Raw genomic sequence first — 25,677 nt, forward strand, 5'->3', positions numbered from 1 at the left:
AAAAAAAAAAAAAAAATTATTTAGTGATGCCATCCTCCAACTTAATCCTGTGTAATTGCAATAAAATTAAATTCTTAAGTACACAATTAAATAAACCTAGAGTACATATTTATTTAAATAACAATGACAATTTTATTAGACAATATTTTATTAATAACTTCCAGAGGAATTTATTAAAAAAATATTTTTATCAAGCGTTGGCATGAGGATTAATGATTGTTGTTATTTAATAAATAAAATAATATTTGTCACGTCTATTGACTCGAAAATCCCGTAAACAACACGTTCGTATACCAGGAGTCCACGGCGAAATGCAGGTTTACGCTCTACAGTACGTAGTTCATTGAATCGTCGATAGGTGGTAACCCCTCCCCGACCCCTTCTGCGAATCGATTATCTACACAAGGAGTTGTAGGTGTGGAACGCAAATATCTGCTGGAGAAGATTTTTGAGACACTGCATCATCGGGTTTAAATTAATTTTAAGTCTAAAAGTTTGTTAACTCGGACTATGACGTAGAAATTAGTAGCGTAAGGAGAAACGAGTGTTTGCAGTACACGTCGGTCTATTGTAGGAAATTACGTCGGTTTTGAGGAACGATTTCGATGATTTTGCTTCTTTTTATAGATTTGTTAATCATTGATCCATTCTTTTTAGGGATAGATCAATTTATTTGGGATTATTTGCGGGAAAATTAATTTTTTTTTTATTTTAAAATTTAAACTCAATTTTTTGAGGTAAGAAAAAAATTATTTTGAAAAATAAACTCAATTTTTTTGCATCAATAATAATAAAAATTATATTTGATTCTCAAAATTAAAATTTTTTGATTTCTTCGAGACTATGATTATTATTTTTATTGTTATTATTATCTTTAATCAATAAATTAAATTAAAAAAAAAAATTACACAATTTTTTGCAGTGAGAAAATATTTATTTAAAGAAAAAAAAATGTTTTTTTCACTTGGAAAAAAATAATTTTAAATAGGCAACTTACAAATTTTAATTTTAAAATTCAATTTTTCCAAATGAAAAAAAAAATTAAATTAAATTTAATGAAAATAAAATTTTTTTTAAATCGTTAATTAAAACTATTTGTTAATTTTTTTATTAATTATTAAGCTGCGTAGATTGAATTTACAAATTTTCAGGAAGTTCTCCTTAAATACTCAGATTTTAAAATTCTAACTGCGAGAGCGGCAGCCACCTAGCGGAATTTTTGAAAACTAACCTTTTAATTTTATTTATTTTCAATTATTCTTAAAAATTCTTTTCTTAATAAATCTTTATTTTTTACCTCAAAATTAAAAAAGTATCTAATTTTTTATTGATTTAAAATTAAGATTAATTTTTTTTGGAAAAAAATTGTTTATAAATAAAATAAAAAAATTTTTGGGTAAAATTAACACAAAAAAATTTATTTTATAAGATTATACATACAAAAAGAGTATAAATTAATAATATACGTTGAAAGGTAACAAAATATTATATTGTATTATTTAAAAAGTACATATTAAAAATATACAGCGCAATTTAGGTGTCAAAAATCAAAGATGTAAAAAATTTAATTGCTGACCGAAAATATATCGATAAAAAAAAGTACAATCTGCTCCGGTAAGCAGATTGTACTGCATAAAATTGATACTATTTATAAACTGACGATAATCATATGCCCGATGAGTATATGTAAACATTATTGTAGTAATTAAATTAAAATAGACAATAAATAGTAATATTTAATTTACAATTACGTAAATTTGAAAATTTTTTAAATAAAATTTTTAATAAAAAAATTAATTAATACAATTGTTTTTACAACTTATGAGATTCATTAAGTTAATTATTTATAACTAGGCAATGATCGTGGAAATAAAATCATACAAAAGTTATTTTAAATTATAAAATTCTTAAAATTATATTAAAAAATAATTTTATTTTATTTTAATAATTACTAATTACAAATTAAGGTAATTGTAATTATTAAAAAAGTATTACTGTATTATTTTTAATCTTACGTATCCTATAAATATCACAGGTAACAACTTTTAGCCCACAATTATTTGTCGAGGAGCTGCTGATAAGTTTATTCTGAGTTAAATAGTTTCCAAAATTATCCAAAATTTGTAATTTTTAATTTTCAATGAAAACTTTTCATCTAAATTTATTTAAAAGTCAAAAAAAAATTATTTTTCTGTCATAGTTGCTCAGAAAGTTCAATTTTCGGGGCCTAGATGACGACAGAACAGCAACTGATGACGTAAGATTCTACTGTACCGACTTTTTTCCACCCTAGGTCACAAAACTTCATTTTACAGCACGAAAGTCTGAAGAATTGCAAAGAAAGAACTATTACAGTTTAACAAACTGAGATTTTTATCTATTTCAAAGAGCGGCTCTGTAACCTTTACTTGTTGTTAATTCTAATCCAAGCAAAACGTTACTAAATCCAATTATTATGAAACTACACCGTCTGTTTAAACTACAAGTTGATCAAAATAAAATTAAAATTTTTTCTAAACATTCAAAAATTTATCCTTTGTATAAATAAATATTTCTGTAATTGAATTTATTAGCAAGGTATGTAATTTATTTTTTAAATTAAATCACAACGAATGCTTTTTTAATCAGTTAGATTACTTGGATTTTCTCGTAACTGAGCAATAATTGTGCTTTTATTTCTCCGAAATAAAATTTTTTGAGCAACAATAACTAAAAATTGAATTGTAACTCGGCCGCAAGGCGATTCAGAAGTTCGATTAAACGTCACTTGCCTAAAATTGTGACGTTTTTCACGATAAGTGTAATTAACCGTGATCGCCTGCGACTCGTTAAATTTCCACTCGTTGTTTTAAAATAATACTGCTTAAATAATTATCAAGTAATTTTTATAATACTGTTTTCTTATTTAATTATTAATTTTTTAAAAGTAATTAATTCTGAATTAACGAATAGGTGTGATAACTTTAAATAATCAGCGGTTATTCAAAAAAAATAAATGACAATGAAATAAATAAATAATGAATAATTCGCGGTTCTATTAAAAAAATTTATTGTCTAATTTTTTTTCGTCTATTTTTAGCCATTCGTTGTCTAACGCCTCGTCTACGAGAATGAATAACTTTGCCATTAACTCCCACGATTATTTCATTATTCTTAACTACACCACTTCTATTGTTACTAGTGCTATCATTATTTTTATTATTATGATTATTATTATTATTATTATTATTATTATTATTATTATTATTATTATTATTATTATTACTAATAGTAGTAGAATTAAAATTATTATTGTCATCATTAATATTACTTTTAACGTTCTGTTTTTTCTTGTTCGGGTCCAGCTTTTTGGGCTTCAATCGTCGCTTTTTTTTGGGGTTCTTTTGCTTCGCCCGGTAGAAAATTGGCTTCGTTGCATTCGGATCGCAAGTTCCCGGGCCAATTGCCGTTGCATTGCGGAATGCTCGAGTCCAATCGTTTAAAAATGCTTGGTACAGTCGGAGGACACCCCAATCTTGGATTAACATCAATGTTAGGTCGCCTTCCATTGCCCAATCTGAATTTGATGTTACTATTATTGCTTTGTGAGATTGTGGGAGTTGTAATCCTAAGTTTAAGATCGCTGTTTCTACTTCACAGAGCATCTATAATCAAAAAAAAAAATTTATTTTGATTAATACCTTATTTAATTGAGAAATGACATTGTATCTTGTGAAATATTGACATTTTTTAAGATATAAGCTCATCCTGATGTTACACTCATCAAGACCTTTCATTTGAGTACCCACATGAATTTTTTATATATTTCATATATTTATATATATTACATATATATGTATATATATATATAAAATATATGAAAAATGCAAGTGGGTACTCAAATAAAAGCTCTTGATTAATGTAACATCAAGACGAGCTTAAATCTTTAAAAACGTGAATTTTTAAAAAATTACAGTGCAATTTAACAAAATTAATTATTTAAAATTCTTGATTCAAATTAATTTTTTTTATTTATTTTTTAAACATTGAATGAATAAAAAATAACACTTAAAAAATTTTGCTTTTGTTAAATAAAAATCATTGTATAGAATAATTTAATCGGCACTGTTTTAGAACTAAAAGATAAATAATATCCGGTTTCACAATAAATCAAAAGCGCTGAATGAGATTTAAATTTGAGGCTATAAATAATAAAGTACTGCTACGTTTATCAACATAGATAATCTTTTTATGATCTGTCTTTTATAAAATATAAATTTACGATATAATTCAAAAATTCTTCCAGAGAATTAAACACAAGAGAGTTAGCAAATTATTCTCAAAAAGATAACTCACTCGATGAACTTCATTCTGCATTCCTGCCATGATATCATTTCGCTTGTTCATCGTGTATTCGACGTTGATATTTGAGTTCAGTCGAAATCGTTTTAGTAGATGAAAAGTTATTGCAAATCGTTGAAGTGCATCGTGAAGTTTTGGTAACGCGTATTCTGCTTTTTTGCTTTTTTCTTTGCACCAAACTTCGTTGTAGTACCACTCGAGTTGGTTTTTTGGCAACCAACTTTGATGATATTGCCCTCTTAGAACTTTGTATACCTAAAAAAAATTTTTTTATAAAAAAAAAATTTATTAATTTAAAATTAAATTAAATAAAAATTTTTGTGAAAAAATTATTGATTTAAAATTAAATAGTAAAAAAAATAAAATAAAATAAAAATTATTAATTTAAATTTAAATATTAAAAAAAATAAAATCAATTTTTTTACAAGAAAATTGTTGATTTAAAATTAAATATTAAAAGAAAATAAATAAATAAAAATTAAATATTAAGAAAAATAAAATAAAAATTTTACAATTTTTCTTTGTAATTTTATTGAAGATTTCTCTTTTTTTTTTTTATTAAGCGACAAAGTGTGTTTATAGTATCGTCAGGTGTGGCGCTAAGCTTATATTAAATAAACAGTAACAGATACGCGTGGAAAATAATGTGGCAAAGCAAAAAAACAGAGAATTATACAATTATAAGTGCTTATGATAGTGATAATTTAAAAATATAAATTATAGACATAACAATCTCCACTGTCATTATATTTTAATTCCGACATACAAAGGCCTTGTGTATGTGACTCTCGAGATTTATGTATTTAAATAAACTTAATCTATAATTTTGCTTATAAAATAGAGAATACTTTTGCAACTTTCTATAAACATAGAAAAAATTTTTTTAAATAGTAATCAATCAGATCTCCAAATTTATTTAAAAATTAATTTTAAGATGCATAACAAAAGTATTATTTTTTTATAGAAATTTTTTACACTAAGAGGGTAATACTTGGATCTCCTTAACTGTCTAATAAATCATTGATTATAAATTTTTATTAGTTTAATTTATTAAAAGTTTTAATTGATCTTAAAAAAATTAAAATTGATATTTAAAAAAATTTAATCACTTAATTATTTAAAATCATAAAATTAATTAGTCTAAACCAAAAAAAAAAAAATTCTAAAGTGCCTCGTAAATAAAATAATATATTCAGTATTGTAATTACCTTTGAATAAAGTTCGTGTACAACTTTGAGGTCTTTACGAAAATGATTTTGAGCAACACGCAGTTGTATTCTTACTCTTTTAAGAGCACGATGAACACTATGCCTTTGTGGTGATCGTTTTAAAGATGCAGCCAGTGGTGTACCGCAAGGTTGCTCCCACATCTCCATAATATTTATATTAGACTCTGAAAGAACGCCGAGATTGTAAGTAGGTGCCGCTGTCACTATTGGCGTCAAACTTGAGCTCAAAAATATCGCTAGACTGGTAAGTGTCGCCGTTTGTGCAAGTGAATCTGTAAATCAATGATTTTTAATTGATTAATTATTATTTTTACTAAGTATATCCGTAAACAGAGAAAGCACGATAATATTGATGATTTTTCATGATTATTTAAATAGACTCTTCCGACTTTCACACCAAAGTACAACAACAAATAGACAGGTTACATATCTTGATAAGTTGTGAGTGCACCCACGCATTAACCATATGATACTACACTCGTTGGTGTAGTATAAGTATGTATACCCAGTATATATACGGTGTTTAATGTGTTCGCCCGCCAACGCAGTAGGAAATAGGTTGCAAATCGAAGAATCACGATTTATTGTACAATTAAATTTCTCACTAACGCGACTTCTTCCTATCATCATTTTTTATCCGTCTTACAGGATATATTTATACGATTTAATTTTTTTTCTTTTTTTATTTATAGATTCATTTATTACATTTAATACTCTAATTATAAATTAAACAGTTTGTTTGATTTAAATTCGTAGATTTATTTAAAATAAACTCATTTCGGTGTTACACTTGTCAAGAACTTTTATTTAAATACCCACATGCATTTTTGATATATTTTTAATATATAAATATATATATGATATATTAAATATATATAAATATATGAAAAATTGATGTGGGTACTCAAATGAAAGGCCTCGATGAGTGTAATATAGGAATGAGCTTATAACTTTAAAAATGTCAGTATTTAACAAAATACAAGGTAATTTCTTAGTAATTGATATTTTTAAAAATGTAAGCTCATCCTGATATTACACTCATTAAAAGCTTTCATTTGAGTACCCACATGCATTTTTTATATATTTTTCATATATATATATATATATATATATATATATATATATATATATATATATATATATATATAAATATATAAAATATATAAAAAATTGATGTGGGTACTCAAATGAAAGGTCTTCAAATTTCTAGTATAAATTAATTTGGATTATAAATGACAATTTATGTGCTGCTATATTTTTTCCAATAGATGCACTGTATTGTTATTAATTTTCGATCAAAAAAAAAAATTTTTTTCCACATTTATATATTTTTTTATAAAAAAATGTAAGAATGAAAATTCTATTTGAAAAAAACACTCCGGAATTTTTTAACACTATTATTATTATTTAAAATTAGTTATGAAAGTGTTCAACGCGTAGAAGCACCTGGATGATCATCAGATTTAATAACCTTGTTGTAATATCGAATACTATGATAGTATACAGTTATGAGTAAGATCACGGATCGTGCCTGACCACCGATAACTTTGATTCACCGTGATTGTTGTTGTACCCACGCTAGATCATTGATCCGCGTTTGTAAATTGACGTCATATTGTAAAAAGACACGGAATTTGAGATTTTAGTTGAAAGTTCGTTGATCGAAGTGAAAAGTCGATAAAAATGAGTCAATTCCGAGATCAGTCATAACACGATGCGACGACAGGTAATCTTGAGAATTTAACCGCTGGGAGTTAACTTTTTTATAGACGTTATATCCATTAAAAAGTTGTTCATAATATATAATCTCGAGATAGAGAAAGGGGCAACGCGTTAAAAATCATAAAACGCACAATTGCCTAAAGCCATTAAGGTAGCTTGATGATATTCGTTCACAACATCTCACTCATCTATATACAAAGCTAGTGAAATTATATGCATGACGAATGTCTCTTCTGTAGTTAATAGCCCACTCACCACTTATTCAACTTGGCTTATTGACTTAATCGTTTTTTCGTCTTCCACTATGGACTTCCATAATAACAAATTTTATTTGTTTACAGTGACTTATAATTTCAAATAAATTTTTATTTTTTATTATGACTCGTCGAGAGATAAGTATTTTTCTCTGTCAATCGTCGTGTGAAAAAAAAAAATCTTTTACTTAGAAATTTTCTGAAAAATTAAAGAGATCCACGCGAAGTAGACAAATTTTTAAAACTTCCTGAAAATTTTGAAATTCAATTTAAGTAGCCTAATAATTATTTAACATTTTATTTCGAACAAATTTAATGATTTATTCCAACGTAAGAACTATTAATTTCCAATTTTATGGCTTAGTATATTTTATACTTTTTATTTCGTGCTTAAGACAAGATTAATTTATAATATCTTCTATTACTTGTTTATTGATTAATAATACAAGCACTTATGGCTTATAAAAAACCTAAAAAAAAAAAAAAATAGTGTAACAAAATGACGATGAAATTGATAATTCAAAGGAATGTGTCGGTAAATGAAATTATCTACAAGCTTGACAAGTATTGTTTGTACTTGACCACAAAATCAGGATTATAAGTTTATAATAGCATAATAAATTTTAAAAAGTGGCTTGTGGATATTATATGCTGCTATACATTACATCTCGCATATTCAATATGGCATTGAACGAGTTAGTGGTTGCGCTTGTACATATAAATTGAAATACATTCTACTGATTATACGATGATAGTGTCGTTGCCGATACATTCAAACTATTAAATCTTACGCGTACTTGCTTTATAATGTAATTAAAATAGATATGTACGAGCACTAAGGTGTCCTATTGACGATGAAAAATTCCTTTCATGACGTCAGATTTAATGACATCATTCATCGATGTGTGTTATTAGACAATTTGTTTTTTCATTTTGAATAAGAAAATTTTTAAAGGTATTTTTTTCAGTACACTGATAAAAAAAAAATATTCTTGCTTCAAGATAATTATTTTGAAGGGACCCGTGTAAAAAAAACTTGTCATAAAAAAATCATAAGCTGATAATCTTAAACGTGACACAATTTAGGACACTTTTATGGCGTCAAATCGAAATGAAATTTGGATTTTAGAAAAATATTATCGCATTTACACAAAAAAAAAAAAAAAAAAAAAAAAAAATTTTGTGACGAATAATTTTTATAACAATTTTAGGATACCAAACCGAAATGAAATTTTATTAATTATTAGGTTACGTAGATTGAATTTACAAATTTTCCGAAATTTTAAAAAATTTGACTACTTTCCGTGGATCTCCTTAGGCGTCATAATTCAGGTGTAATTAAAAAATAAAAAGCTTTATTAAAGTAAATAATGCAACATTAAAATTTACAACTCCAATTTGTCTACTCTATTACATTGACATAAAATAATTCATAATGATATCCAATTGGAGAGACACACAGATCTTGACTGCTCGTTAAAGTCACCGGTTAGCGTTACACAGCATGGATCTCTTGAGTCTAGACAACCTGGTAGTCACTCGTTTTATGTTTGCATTTTTCCTCCGGTTAAAAGATATGTTTTCTAGTATTTCTAAGAGAGAGTATAAAAATGCATCGACGATATACCAATTGGAGAAGGTATCTAGGATTACTGTTTACTGCTCCGTGTAACTATTAGCTACTGTCCGATTTATCAAAGGCGGTTACTACTCTTTATTTGTGTATTAACGCATGATTCACACTTTTCAATGCAAAAGTTTGTTTTTTTTTCAGCAGATATTGCAATTGCAAGTTATACAAGATGAGTACTGCTGTTTTTTAAAGATTTATCTTCAATATATATGCTAAACATTGTATATCTTCACAAGGACATGCTTTTATGTCGCTTGTTATATCTCACAGCAGCATTCAGATCTCAATAAATCATCCACTATAAATTGCATGTTTCTCACGTTGATAATATGTAACTTGGCTATTATTATTCTATTAAATCTTATTGTAGGATAGAATGAAGGGAAATGGCAAGCCTAGAGGCTATCAAAAAATTAAGGTTATTAATTATTCAAGGAAGTTTTATCATTTTATTTTGAATTTACGGTTGCATAATGTGTTAGATTTATAAAAAAAAATTTTATGGGTTTGTAAAAATTGATAATTTAAATTTAATTAAAGATGAGTTTATATTTTAAAAAACGTCAATATCTAAGAAACTACAATGCTATTTATCAAAATTTATTATTTAATAAAGAAAAATTTTATTGCTAGTAGTATACTAAGTATACTGTGTAATTAGATGAGACTTTCAGATGTTTGGTGGTTGGCACAACGAGCAAAGAGTGTCCTCCAATACACGAGCAAAAAAAAAATAATCGGGAGACATTTATTTTTCAAAAACATTAAAAAAAACTTAGTCGTGGAAAATTATTAAAAAAATCTGAATTACAAGTGTTTTGACAAAGAATTTGATGAGATAATATCCATGTGTGTGTTTATGTAGTGCCACAGGCACATTATAATTACTACACGGTAGAAAATGTGAGTAGAATAACTGACGATGACCAGGACAACAAATGAGCCGAGTGAACGATCGTAAAGCTCATGTATATGGCCTTACTATGAGCCGTGTAATTTAAACATTGCCTCACTTTCTACTCACATACTCACATAAGCTTATTATTACCACCCGCACTGCTTAATGTATATACTTTAAGAGTTTAAGTTTATATTACGGTATTTTGTCAAAGTTGTCGTCGGACAAATATATCATTAACTTATACCTCCTCTTGGAGTAATTTGTCTCTTTTTTTACGATACGTCTGTCACAATTTACAGCAGATACTAGACGTGTCGCGTTCCAGCAAGATTTAGAGGAATAATTTCTCAAATCTATGCACTGTGTAATAGCGCCTGGAGTATTCAGCAAATTACCAGAGAATTTATAGATGCACGCTGATATAAAAGCGAATAAAAGCGAGGGTGGTTAGTGGTTAGTGGTTACTATATCACTGATATTGTACCTTATAATCAGTCATTGGAACGTTTATAATATAAAATATATGTCGTTAGGCGATTAAAAGTGTACCTTGACTCATGTAGAATGTGGGTTACGCCTCCTGGACCCGAAGGACGAGATGTGTGGGCTAATATAGATACAGTGTCATCTTTTCTCGTCATTCTTTTGCTTAGCCATTCATAATAATTATTTTATCGGGTTGAATTGTTATTATTGTCACAGTGATTTATTTTTTTATTTGGTTATAATTTTATTAAGAGTCTCAGGTGATATATGCACCCAAGAGTGTTTTCGTTCTATGGAGAGTGGGTGGGTGACTCTAAACAAAGGATATAGGACTAAAGACCTGAGAATATATCATTTTTTGTTAAGGTATTTTAATTAAGAAGCTAACGAATTTGATTGTCAGTTGATTCTTTTTATTTTTTTTTTTAGAACAAACTGGTTGTCATTTTTCTAATGAATATTCATTATCATCAAGAAGATTCTTAATGTTAAAATATTTATAGAGAGTCGGTTTCGTTTTTTTAGATAGAAATTTGGCTGTATAAAATTTATTTTATTTTTTCTACGCAAAATCACTAAAAATTTTTTTAATTTTTTAAAGAGAAAAATTTTAAGAAAAAAAATAATTAATTATTTACAAACTCACAAAAAAATTTTTTTTTAATTTTAGATCAATAAAAAATTAGATGCTTTTTTAATTTTAAGATAAAAAATAAAGATTTATCACGAAAAGAATTTTTTTTAGTCAATTAAATGTTAATAATTATTTAATGAGTAAATTTTTCGGAAATTTCCTCAAAAATGTTATTAATTAATTTTTAGATGCATAACTATATAAAAATATTGAAAGTATTTCAAAATTTAAAATTCAATAGGCTTAAGCAGCTCATCGTTGCTCCATTTTTATCTATAGTAATATTGAAGTATTATGAGAGGTTTCTCAGTTGATGCGTGCAAATGATACTAGGGTGTAAAGCGAGAAGATTTTTGCCTTAGAGCTGTCCGACTCCTCCCTCACGCTCTTTTTTTAGTGGTTCTTCATATCTCCTGCTGGGTTATAGGAGTCACGGTCAAACTTTACTTTTTCTTCAAATTTACAATTTTATATTCTATTATTATTTTTTATCTTTGTGTTTTTATTATTTTTTGGGTTTATGCTTAAAAGTAGTTTCTTTTCTTTTTTTTTTTTTTTTTTTTTTACTAACAAACCAAAATCATACACGGATCATGTATACTAACAAGAGCACGCACAGAGAAAAATATTTTTGACTGCAAAAATTCAAAAAGAAATCTAAAATAATTTTTTTCGATGCACTATTACTATATTTAATTTAAATTTAAACATTTACAAATTCTTTGGTTTTAATTTTTAATTTTTCTTAAAGGTCCTGATCTTCTGGTACCTCCAAAGAGAAGATCAATATTTTGATATGTTTCTGGGTGAATTTTCCGACTTGTCTCAGGACGAAATTGAATATTAACAAAACTACAATTGAAGAAATAGAAAATTACAAATAAACAAAATATTGTTGAAATTATATTTTTTTATAGACAAAATAGAATATAAAAAAAATAGATTTCGTCTCTTACAACCATGTGGATAATAATGAATTTAACACACTATTAATATGGAGAATTAATTAGTTTTCAGAAGAGCTTGCGATCATCCAAAAATTCAAGCTCTATATTTTGAGTAATTTTAATAAGATTAAAAATTAATTTCACCACAATCTTTTGAATTAAATTAACCTATAATTAATTTAAAATGTACCAAGCATAAAAATGATCAAAAAAAATTTTTAAATGGTACTTAATTACGCAATCCACAGCTCTGCAAGCGAGAAGCTCTCCGAGCTTCTCGCCACCCATCGGCCGTCGCGGAACTATTTACTAAAAAAAATTAAATTCACTAAAGAAGGTCCTTTGGTCACGAAGAAAAAATAAAATAAAAATTATCTTCCTCAAAAAAAAATTTTTTTTTATCAATTTTAAAATTGCTCTTTCTTTTCAATAAAATTTTTCTGTTTTTTTTTTTTTTACTAAAATAATTATTTAAAATTCATTTAAATAATTAAATATTCACTGAAAAATTTATTAAGTGCTTAAATGAATATTGAAATAAAATTAAGTCAGCAAAAAAAAAAAATCTATTCAAATTTTATTTCCAACTCATATTTTTATGCTGATTTCTTGATTAACCACGGGATAAAATCACCGCTAAAAAAATTAATAAAATCAAGCGCGAAAGTGACGAGACGGTATAATGATTAAAAAAAAAAAAAAAAAAAAAAAAAGTAAACTTTTTGTTTGCCATGCAGTTGAACTTGGGATATAGATTTGATAATCTGATCGAGACCCATTGTCAGGAATTCTACATATATTTGACTTGGCATTGTATAAATCAACTATATATATATATATATATATATATATATATATATATATATATATATATATATATATACTTTTATTTCACTTTCATCCCAGACGAATGATAGGTGAGTAACATGAGACGGACCGAATTGTTGAAAACTATTATTTTGATTAAGAAAAGTTCAATGATGTAATCGCATTATACTGAACTCTATATATATATATATATATATATATATATATATATATATATATATATATATAATATATATACAGTTATAATATGTCAATCGCGGATGCACAGACCTCCGGCGGTTGTTTTAGTTGATAATTTTGTACGGGTCTACTCGGATTACTGGCATACACAGTAGGAAACTTTTATAACAAAAATATTGTTAAATTATTATTTTTTTTTTTTTTTTTTTTTTTTTGTAATAATCGTATTCAATTTCATATATTATTTGTATAGTATCTAAATTTAGGCTTTACTTTATTTGATCTCCTATATTTATATTTTTTAATCGCTACACTGAAAACATTCTTGACGAATTAAAGATATCTTATCAAATAAATATTTTTTTTTTTTTTATAATGAATAATAAGTTAAATTAATGAACAATAAACAATGTGGATACAAAATTTATTTCTATTTACTTTTTTTTGGGTGCTGAATAATAAATATTGACTAAAAGATTATTTTATAATTTATTAGAGCTTTAATGAGCGTATAAATCAATTTTTAAGAATCTTTTGTCGATATTTTAATAAAAGTGTTTCTTTTTTAAAAATTATAATTTCGATTGTTTAATTAACGTCAATTGTTCAAATTGTACACATAAATGACCTGTATCTTGTGAACTATTGACATTTTTAAAGATATAAGCTCATCCCGATGTTACACTCATCAAGAGCTTTCATTTGAGTACCAACATGGCATTTTTCATATATTTCATATATTTCATATATTTATATATTATATATATATATATATATATATATATATATATATATATATATATATGTATATATGAAAAATATATCAAAAATGCATGTGGGTAGTCAAATGAAAGCTCTTGATGATTGTAACATCGGGATGAGCTTATTTTTTTAAAATCGTCAATATTTAAGAAAGTACAGTGCAATTTCACAAAATTCATTATTTAATTATAAATTTTATTTATTTATAATTAATAAATACTCAAAATAATTAATTTTAAAATTCAATTAAGCAAAAATGACTTATTTAGACTTTCTACATGTATAATTATTTAAAAAAAATTTTTTTGCAACCAAAGAACATTTTTGAAAATTATGAACAATTTTTTAAATTAATTTATTGAATTTTTAATAAAAAAAAAATTGAAAAATTTTATAAAATTAACAATTTACATTACAGCAGCGCTAAAAATCAAACTATTTCAATTTTTAGTGTCTTAAGCTTAATTAAAAATTTTTTAGGGGTTGCGCATAAATTTTTACTTCCAAAGCACTTAAAAAAAATTTTTTTTTCTTAATTAACTTAAAAATAAATTTTTAAACTAAAAAATCTTAAATGAGCTTTTAGAAAAAATTTTTTTTCGGATTAAAATTCTGAATTAATTTTTAATTAAAAAAAAAAAAAAAAAATAAAATTAAGCTTTTTATCAAAACTAAAAAATTCAAACTTTAACCATATATCGTCCCGCAAAAATGAATACCTCAAACAAATTTTTCCTATTCACTTTACTAGTACGTCCTCAACAGCTTGACAACTACAATGTACACTTTGGATAATACAAACCACGAAGGACCCTCGTGGCATGCTTATGCAACAAATATGGATCCAAAACCAACAACTTACAACTTGTCACTCTAAAGCACCTCAAGACTATCCAAACAAGCTATTTTTTTTTGGGTTTATTAAAAAAAAAAAAAAAAAAAAACTCGCCCAAAAAAATTAATCGAAGCCCGATTAACAAACAAGATAAAGTAAGCTTTGTTTCCGCTATTTGTCGAGTATTAACCGCTTTAAGATTAGTGGTATCTCACCGGCGGTGGAGGCACACGAATCGATAATTTGAATAAACAAAAAGTGTACGATAATATTTAACGTCGATAGATCTTAAGCAAATATTTGTCGGCTAATAAATAAATAGAAAGTGGTGTTGTCTGAGATAATGAAATAAAATATTATTTAAAATAAATAAAATATATAATTTAATAATGTACACACACCGACTTAATGTGGCGAGGGTGATTGCACCGGCCACTAGGAGCCCGCCGATCATCTCTTCCTCTTTCTCCTGCAGGAGAGGAACTGTCTTCTCCTGAAGAACCCTCTTATTACCATCCACTCACTCACTTTTTCTTAATTTTACAATTACAACCCGAAAATTCCAAAATTCAAGTCACATAAAAATTAAAAAAAATTTTTTTTAGTCCTCCAAAAAATTTTTTAAAAAACTGACCACCCTATTGTCGAGTAAAAAAATTTCCATGGTATTTAAATACTTAAATGTTAATTTTTAAAAAATCACTTGGAAGTCTGTGTGACTTGGCGATCTTATAGTGACTGAGTTGTCCCGTGGTGCAACTCGAAGTTACTCACTTTGCGGACTCACTACTCACTCACTCACAGATGCCTGGGACCCACCTCTTCTTTCTCTCCATCTTACCTCTTCTCACTGGGTACAACCGATACCACCACAATAGTGGGTATGCTATGTAGAATACTATAGCATACCACCATACCACCACAACACACGCTAGCCAGTCACCTTTTTCCCTCTCCATCCAGATCCGACCACCCTCGCTCTTCTGGGGGATTGCTCCGAGCCCTGGGCCCGGCTATTTTATTACGCATAACATTATGTGGTGAGTTCCGAATTTTCAAATTGAGTTGCCTGTGATTAGATTGTTTTTGAGGTTTTATGTAATGATCTCCAGAAAATTTTTTTTTTTTTATGGAATAATAGAGTTTATTTTTTTGGAGAAATTTTTTTTTTTTAAATTTAATGATTTTTTTAATTAAAAAAAAAAATTAAAAAAAAATTGTAATGATAAAAATTATTGTATTTGTAGTATAGGTTTGAATTTTATGAATTTTAATTTTTTTTTAGTAAATAGTTCCGCGGTGGCCGATAAATGGCGAGTTGGTGCTAAAGTTTCTCGCTTCCAGAGTGTTAGATTGAGTAATTAAGTTCCATTTAAAAATTATTTTTGATATATTTTCTTTTTAAAACGTATTTAAGTATTTAACGAGTTGAATAAATGGTAAATTTTAATAGGTCATACAATTTTGACCTGATAAAATTAAAATATTCATTTCATACATGTATTTGTACGTTTAAATGACGTATTTTATTTCCGTTTTTAAGTAAATTTAGCTTTTCTTTAAAATACACTCGATAATCCTAATTTTTAAGTTGTTTTTTTGTGAATCTTTCTTTTTTTTTATATTTATTCATTGAATTATTTAATAGTATTGTGTATTGGTATTGTAATACAATAATTAATAAAAATTTAAATGTGAAAGATTCTTATCGTTTTTAATAAATTTTAAGAATGTTCCGTTTGTCTCAATATTATTGTGTTGCAAATTTGGAATCACAAAATGTTTTGTTAATCTAGTTTGGATAAATGATCATTGTTAAGATCTATTACCCAAAATAATAATAAATTTAATAATTTATAGTTTTCAAAGACAAGAATTGTTATTTTGAGTTACTTAAAGTTAAAAATTAAATAAGTGTTAATTTTTCGACAAATAAAAATTACAGATTTATAAAAATTTTATTTCACTTGTTCAATTAAACGTCAAAAGATTTTAAAATGCAAAGTAGACGTCAGGTTGCAACCCAGAGGTGGAGCCTCGGTGAATGATTAGGAGAAAGGGAGAGCTACTGACGATGGAATAGATTAATTTTTTTTTTTTTTTTAGGTTGCAAGAAAATAAGAAATAAAATGCTGAAATTAATTAAAATTTAGCGGAATGAATTAACAAGATAGATTCTATATAAGCGTCGAGTAACTTTGACGAGTTCATATTATTTAGCTCAATATTAACGTGAATTAAAAATTAGCAAATTCCAATCAGTGACTCCTTTTAATTTTTGACAAATTTATCAAATTTATTTGATTCATTTTTTTTTTTTTTTTCAAAATCATTAAAGTAAAAGCTCCAATTATTGACACTTTTAAATTACTTTTAAATGTATTTAATCATGTGTAACAAGAATAACTGTCATATAAATTTTTATTAAATTTTAATTAATTAAAAAATTGAAAAAAATTACTGTCAGTTCAAAATATTAAATATTAATTGTTAAAAAAAAAAATTAAGCTTCCAGTTCATTATTCTAGCTTACAAACGTTTATTTTCTCAACAACTTTGATTAAAAAAAACATTTTTTTAAATTAATTTCTTTGTCTAATAATTTGATTTTTTTTTTTGAATTAACAATTTATAAAATTGAATTTAATTTTATGCTTTATAATATTTGAATAATGGATGTCAATAATTTTTAAGTCATTATTTACACTAGAAGGGTCCTTAAAGCTTGCAAAACTCTTTCAAATTTCTTACCTGTTTCCATTTTTCTCCTTTAAAAAAAATAAAATACTATTAACACTTTTTCACTCAATTATTTAAAACTGATTTTATTTATGATGCACTTTAACAATAAATAGAAAATTAATACTGTTAAACAAATAGAAATCTAAAAAATGTTATTTAATTTTAGAATAATTTTCTTCAGTCACAAAATGAACATTACTGTCTTAATTGCAACAAATCATAAACTAAAGTACATTTAATTCGATAAAAACTCGAGCACTCAATAAAAAATAAAAATCAGAGTTTAATCAGGCTGCGATATAATACGATATGACAAGATGCGTAAGAATAGCCAGGTGACTAACCGGAAAAACTATGAATGGGCTAGTACTAGGTATGAAACATTCTACTACACAGTATATATATATATATAAATATCCACGACAGTTAGAGTACATAATATAAATAGTAGAGTTAAGTATAATCTAATAAAACTATAAAATGAAAACCGTACGGCACGTGGGCGATCACCAGGTAAGTTAAATTAATACATGCAGGCGTCGCATACAGATTGTATACTCGTCATAGATATCACATACCTTCTTTTGCCAATATTATATCAGACTTAATTATTCATCTTCCCATAATGTACGGAATATTGTCAATTGTCAATTTAATGTCGATATATATATATATATATATATATATATATATATATATATATATATATATATATATATATATATATATATATATATATATATATGAGTCTACGATAATATATTGATTTATATTATACTATGACGAGTATTTTATCGGAATGATAAACGAGGTCATACTGCTGGCAGTTTTTAGGCGTAAAGTTGGATTAATAGTGGAGAAACTGAATTTTTACGAAGCATTAGGAGGCCCTTTGCTTTCAAAAGGTCTGTAAAAAATTTCTAAATTATAATATTGAAGGTTTAGTCATACTTACTGGATAAATTGTCCAAGATTTTGATCTAATCATCATTTCATGATAATTAATGTAATTTAAAAATATAATTTGCATGATTCAATCACAAGCGTCAAAATACTAAGTATTATCAATTTAAAATCAAGATCAACTTCTTGAGACATTAAATCAAATCTTGGGGTGATAATCTGTAAATAAATATGACCTAAAAAATGACTTTGCATCGTAGTAGCGTCGAATGGTTCAATTGACCCCCTTTTTTCCCTAATAAATTTATTAATAATTTATAGTTATGACCAAAAAAATTGGGACTCAATATAGTTTCCTAAGAATGTATCGACAGTGTGCTGTAGTTAACTTTTTACAATAGCGGGGGTCTCATTGGCGCCGCGGGATACTCAACAGGGGATTTGCTAGCTCAAGATAGAGTTTGACAACGCTATCGCGCCGACAGCGTCGCAAACAACAACCCAACATCAGCATATATGTCCGCTTCTATTCGATTTTTCTACTTCTACTTTCTCTTCTCTTTATTTTCTTAACTTATTTTTATTTAAAATTTTTTATTCTCTTTTTTCATCTGCTGTATTCTTTCATGGATCTTTTTCACCGCCATCAGATAAGAGACACGTTTTATTTAAGAGCAAACCGACGCCCTGCCTGCATTTTTTTATACACGACTTTCGCACGATTTTCTCTTCATCAAATCGAAGAATTATTTTATTTTTTTAATTATTTTTACCCAGTAAAAATATTTTTAAAAAGTGCAAAAAAAAAAAAACAAAGCCGAAAATTTCGACAAAAAAAATAATAATTAAAATTATTTATTAAATTAAAAAAAAAAAAAATTTATTAAAGTGAAAAAGGTCCGCTAAATACGAACCCCCGAAGGCCATCTTAATTTCCGCGCTACTCTCCCGTGGGAACCACCACTCTTGTAAGAGTGACCCTGGAGTAAGGCTCCAGCATCACAAGGGAAAGGAAAAGAGCGGTAACAAAAGAGGACCCGATCTTGCGGCCGATCCTTTAAAGACCAGAGAAAGGTTCTATTATTCGAGGAAAGATGTATTTATTTAAGTGTCGCACAGTTACCACCGGGACCACGGACACACCTGAGATAGAAAATTTATCTATGAGTTAATAAGTTTGTTATTTCTTTCTTTCTTTTTGTCAATGAACTTGAGGATCAAGGTCTCAATGAAATGAAATTATCGCCGGGAATTTTCTTCCGAGAATATCTTCAATGGAGACAATCGGGCACGGACTGTGTCGGAATGAACTTCCGGATGAGGTCTATAGAGAGGTGATTCAGTTAACAATGTCCAATCAGACTGAATTTTTTAAATTCTTACGATAGGTTTTTAATTTATTGCTACATAATTTTTAAATGGAGTATTAAGAAATTTGGTTAAGAACTTAATGTAATTAACAATTTTATTCATTATTTATTTATTTCATTGTCATTTATTTTTTTTTTTTTTTTGAATAACCGCTGATTATTTAAAGTTATCACACCTATTCGTTAATTCAGAATTAATTACTTTTAAAAATTAATAATTAAATAAGAAAACTGTATTATAAAAATTACTTGATAATTATTTAAGCAGTACTATTTTAAAACAACGAGTGGAAATTTAACGAGTCGCATTCTTCAGACTTTCGTGCTGTAAAATGAGGTTTTGTGACCTAGGGTGGAAAAAAGTCGGTACAGTAGAATCTTACGTGATCAGTTGCTGTTCTGTCGCCATCTAGGCCCCGAAAATTGAACTTTCTGAGCAACTATGACAAAAAAATAATTTTTTTATGACTTTTAAATAAATTTAGATGAAAAGTTTTCATTAAAAATTAAAAATTAAATGTTAATAATTTTTTAATGAGTAAATTTTTCGGAAATTTCTTCAAAAATATTATTAATTAATTTTAAAATGCATAACAAAAGTATTTCTACGTATTATTTTTTTCTAAAGATTTTTTTTATATACTAGGAGGGTACTTGGATCTCCTTAAACCAACACTCCCGTTCTTCTCATTACCTTTCCAATTTAATTATTGTTTATTATCGATCGCGAAAAAAAAAAAATAGTCCGTCTAGTATAATAATAGAAATTAAATTTTTATGGGACTTATTTTCCTCATTACGGAACCGGACGTAGTAAAAGGTAATTGATGCTTTCATAACTTGGCAACATTCTTAGCTGTGATGCGAACAGTTAACTATTTTTTGCCGTAGCCTCGTTAGAGGTGACAATAAATAGTTGGCCATTTCCAAGTAAAGCCTCTTTTCTTGTCGTTCTCATTAAAAGCCCCACTTTTGGGGTCAAAAGTCTGGAAAATTTGTGCTCGAAGGATTGAAAAGCTCGAAAAATAATTAAAATCTCACTAAGAGTAAATTGCCGTTGATTGAAAAAAAGGAAAATAATTTTACTCCATAAGTATAGGTTAATTATCGTCATGACGGTCGTCTTATATAATTGAAGTATATACACGTGTGAACGTTAACAAATTAGCGGTGGCTGGTGTGGCGTGTATCGTTGAGTGTGCCAGCGAGCACTAATCACTGTGATTGCAGGGAGTGCAACCGTCCGACAGATAATATCTGCGTAATTGGTTCAGCTCCTGTCAATCTGTCTCGTTCTTGCACGACATCTTAACCAATACACACTCGTATGGGTATTTTTGCAAAACACTCTATTACACTCTGTTTAGAGCATACTATTGGTATACTATAGGATAATGGCGGTGAGAATGGCGTCACACCACTGAACCTGGTAATTTTCGCGAAATTCATTGGTCCTTCTGCGAAATCCTCCGTTCTTGTTTCCATTACATGTCCAGTACAATCCGTTATATACGTAACATCTGGTGCTTTTTTTATTTATTTTTTAAAATAAAATAATGTAGCAGTTGAAAGAAAAAAAAATTTTCTTTTTCTTTAAAGAGATCCAAGTACCCTCCTAATATAAAAAAATAATACGTAAAAATACTTTTATTATGCATTTAAAAATTAATTGATAATATTTTTGAGGAAATTTTCGAAAAATTTACTCACGAAAAAATTATTAACATTTAATTTTTAATTTTCAATGAAAACTTTTCATCTAAATTTATTTAGAAGTCATAAAAAAATTATTCTTTTGTCATAGTTGCTCAAAAAGTTCAATTTTCGGGGACTAGATGGCGACAAAACAGCAACTTTGAAAATTGTAATTTTAGTAAGATTAAAATTAAAATTGCCAAATCTAAAGAAGGTAAGACATGACTTAATGTAATGACGTCATCCTTATTGTTCCATCGAATATATTAGACGTGTATTTATATTGAGTGTTAAAATCCTGCTGGTATATTAAACAAACTATCGAATAAGTTATATTAATCTTTTAGTAATGTGTAGGGTAGGAATAAATCTAAAATGCGGTTTTGCGTTGGATGGAATCGACCAACGCGGAACTCAACAAAGTCATTAACTATCATCCTCTCAGTGTAAAACCTGGTGTGCAAAGTCTATCTCCCGCACATTTGTACAAATTATGTCATCACATCAGGAAGTACTTTCTCTTTTCTCCAGTCGGAACAGAACCAAGTACCGTGTACACATAATAAATCTGTAAATGTAAAATCGTGTAGTAATTGAAGGGGCGCAACCTACCTCTTACCAACAACCATCATCATCTTATTTTGCGATGATGAGTAACTCTGTTTTTCTAAAGCCTCCTTTCTTTATTTCCAAAGACTTTCTTTTGACAAAAAAAAAATTTTCCATTTAAAAAAATAAAGCCATATGATGAAACAAATCGTACGATAACGGTGATATCATGTAAGATACAAGATATCTTATAAAAGTCGCGGCATAATTAACAAAATAGCTGCTAGCAAACTTCAAATCAGGCAACTGTCACTTTGACACAGTATAATAACTATTTTGATATCCGACGGTAAATTAATATTCGATTTACAAAAGTTCAATGATCATGTAGTTTAACACTATCTTATCAAATATTTGTATATGTGCTTAGTAGAGTGCGATAAGCCAGTTATTTAATATTTAATGAGTCATATGTTTACCTGAAAAATATATATATTTTTTTTTTTTTTTTTTATTACTCTGAGGACATTCAATTATATTATGTTATCTTATGAATGACGGTGCAACTATATTTATAAATGTGAAGTGGGATTTCCGGATGAGGATGATCGGATGCATGTATGTCGATTGCTGCATTTAATGTTTGTAGGTGTTGATACTGATAAAATAATACTTGTTCAAATTGTTTAATAATGATGTGTTTGATGTAATTAAAAATTCTATTGATGAATTAAAAATCAATTTTATTATCTATTTTTCTGATAATTTCTATGGAGGCTCGAGGTGCTTGAAAATGTGGGTATTTTTTATAGTAAAATGAATTTTTAATCATCATGTACCATCATGCCAATCATCATGCACCATCATACCAATTATCAAGCCAATGATCATGCATTATCATGACAATCATCATAATAATGCAGAAGACTGTCATGTTGATTGTCATCATATTGATCACCATTATCATGTTGATCATGACCATTGTCATATTGATCATCATGCTGATCATGATTTATGTGAACTAATTTTTCTAGATTAACAAATTTATCCTTTGTTTAGAGTATTTATTACCCTATATCGAATGTTGTAGAAAGTCTTCATAAGAATCATGTTATTGTAAATACTTCTAGCGAGGTCTTGACATTAATGGTAACCCGATACTAGAAGTGGTTTTAATTTCTTTAGTTTTTAAGTTGCATTGGGCACGCGAAAAACGACGATGAATAGATATCATTACAAGTGTACACTTAGACACGTTACATATGTTTAATACATATTTACGAGAGTGTATGTATATATATATATATATATATATATATATATATATATATATATATATATATATATATATATATATATATATATATATATATATATATATATATATATATATATATATATATATATAACTGAAAATGCACACATGCTATATTTTACTATAAAAATACTTATATATAGCGTGTAGCCGGTTTTGGGGCTTCAGGTCATCGGCATTTTCGCAAATGCATTATGATAATTGTGAAATAATGAATTTATAATTTGTTGCAAATGATACATGATGACCGCGGCTCTCCACAAAATTATACGGCACGGCAAAACAATTTCTGTCCCTCGTGCTCATTTGTATATACACAATATATAAATATATATAAAATAAAGTCAAGAGCCACACGAGAGATTCACAAACCCAAGTAACCAATGTCAGGACTCTTTTTTATGTTTAACTCCGGCAAAATAATCATCGTGAGAGAATCGCTAAAAACGCGATTTCAACTCCATATATATGTATTTTTCCGTTTTTATTCTCTCACGACGTGCTACTGGTGGTAAATATTTACTGCACTCACTGGATTTCGTGAGATATTATTTCTTTAAATACAATATCAATCGGGTATTATTCCATTCACATGATAATAACACTCATGATAATTTCGATCAGAAGTACTTTTTTACAGTGGATATGCATCATGCCATTTCTTACACAATCTTTTCAAAATTTATGTCAATCACGTTCAAAGCTATGCAAAATAGGTTGCTGTAAAAAAAAATTTTTGTTTTTATCAACTCTGAAAAGAATCAGAATTTTTATTTTTTTAAGACTGATAATAGATACATAATTAAGAAATTATCCTTTATCTTGTAAACTATTGACATTTTTAAAGATATAAGCTCACCCCGACATTACACTCATCGAGACCTTTCATTCGAGTACCCACATTAATTTTTCATATATTTATATATATTTAATATATCATATATATTTATATATTAAAAATATATCAAAAATGCATGTGGGAATTTAAATGAAAGCTCTTGACAAGTGTAGCATCGGGATGAGCTTAAATTTAGATATTTTTAGTTATATATTGATCTAAATAAATTAAATATTAATATCTACAATAGTTTCTGTGTAAAAAAATAATTAAAATTGGTTTTAAATAATTTTCTTAAATCCAAGAATAAAGCAGACACCCAACAGAACTTGTGAATCCGTACTACGGCAACGGACTGGGTCTTGACAGAAAGGGAATGAGTGAGTGAGTAAGAGTGTGGGCTGAGCAGTAATTACATAGGTCTCGCGGGCTGGCAGTAACTCCTACTTATAAACACTCATCGTCGAGTATGTACTAAATATTAATGCGCGTATTTAAATAAAACCGCCGACGGTCTTTAAAGCCTCGGATACTACGATAAGATTTGTAGGGATTTGTAGGGCCTTAAACTATGTTTAAAACAGCTTGCAGTTACAAAGTACCGTCGTAGTTGTAAATATCCTGCTAACGAGAGTTTTATCACAGTCGTTTAAACTCGCAGCAACTAATTCAATCACCGGGGATTAGTTCCTTAGGCAAATATTGGTTGTTTTGCAGGATTAATGCGTCCTTTGGAGGATTTTTGATGGATACAGATTAAAAATTTTCTTACGGCGTTAAAATTTTATTAAACATCCAATGGGAATAATTAATGCTCGTATCATGAAAAAAGTGTCTACATAAGGCGAGATAAACCAGTCCTATCTCAAATCCTGTCTGTTTCGCTTCCGGTTTAGTGCAAAGCTGAGAACAGGTGTCTGACGAATAAACACAAGTTAGTCAAGAGCTTCGACACCTTTTTTGCTAGTCGGACACAATATTTATGTATTTAATCATCCGTTAGGTTACTTTTTGTTGAAAGTTCATCTTTATTAATGACCAAACTGATAGAAGGATTTTATTGATTTAGTAATTAAATTTTTATTCATTTATTTGGGAGAATAAAAAAAATTTTTTTTACCAATTAATATTATTTGTTGCAGTATAATAAATCATTTTTTTTATTCTAAATAAATTATATTAATATAAACAAAGCTTTATTAAATCAAAATAAATATTTTTTTTTACAGTAATAATATTTAGTAGTAGTTACTAAATATTTGTTTGATAAGTAGGGGAGAAGGGGGTCAATTGAACCATTTGAATTAAAAAATCGGAAAAATAGAAAATTGCAATTAATAAATTTTGAAAAATTGAAATTTTTTTATTTCTATCAGTTCATGTAAATAAAATTCTTATAGAAAATCCTGATGGAAATTAAGAGCAGGTTCTTCAAGGCACCAAAGGATTGGTATATGATACCGCCAGCAAGAAAGGCAAATACCATAATCTGATTTTGAGAGATCATCGAAGC

The 25,677-nt window shown here is 27.3% G+C and overlaps 1 protein-coding gene across 2 annotated transcripts; it reads right to left on the reverse strand.

Moving 5' to 3' along the window:
• Window positions 1–1,491: 1,491 nt before the first annotated feature.
• LOC141533671 (uncharacterized) lies at window positions 1,492–17,991 on the reverse strand. 2 transcript variants are annotated; one of them, XM_074252671.1, is made up of 4 exons: window positions 17,504–17,991; window positions 5,550–5,842; window positions 4,336–4,596; window positions 1,492–3,644 (listed from the first exon to the last, which is right to left on the reverse strand). In XM_074252671.1, the coding sequence occupies exons 1-4, from the start codon at window positions 17,511–17,513 to the stop codon at window positions 3,048–3,050; spliced, it is 1,161 nt and encodes a 386-aa protein (XP_074108772.1). In that variant the 5' UTR covers window positions 17,514–17,991; the 3' UTR covers window positions 1,492–3,047. The 2 variants fall into 2 exon arrangements, with proteins under 2 accessions (XP_074108772.1, XP_074108773.1); XM_074252672.1 differs by lacking the exon at window positions 17,504–17,991 and adding an exon at window positions 15,154–15,453.
• Window positions 17,992–25,677: the final 7,686 nt, after the last annotated feature.

The sequence above is a fragment of the Cotesia typhae genome, unplaced genomic scaffold (genome assembly GCF_013202065.1).
Source record: "Cotesia typhae breed Kobodo isofemale line unplaced genomic scaffold, CoteBio_Ctyphae scaffold_121, whole genome shotgun sequence".
In the NCBI taxonomy this organism is placed as follows: Eukaryota; Metazoa; Arthropoda; class Insecta; order Hymenoptera; family Braconidae; genus Cotesia; species Cotesia typhae.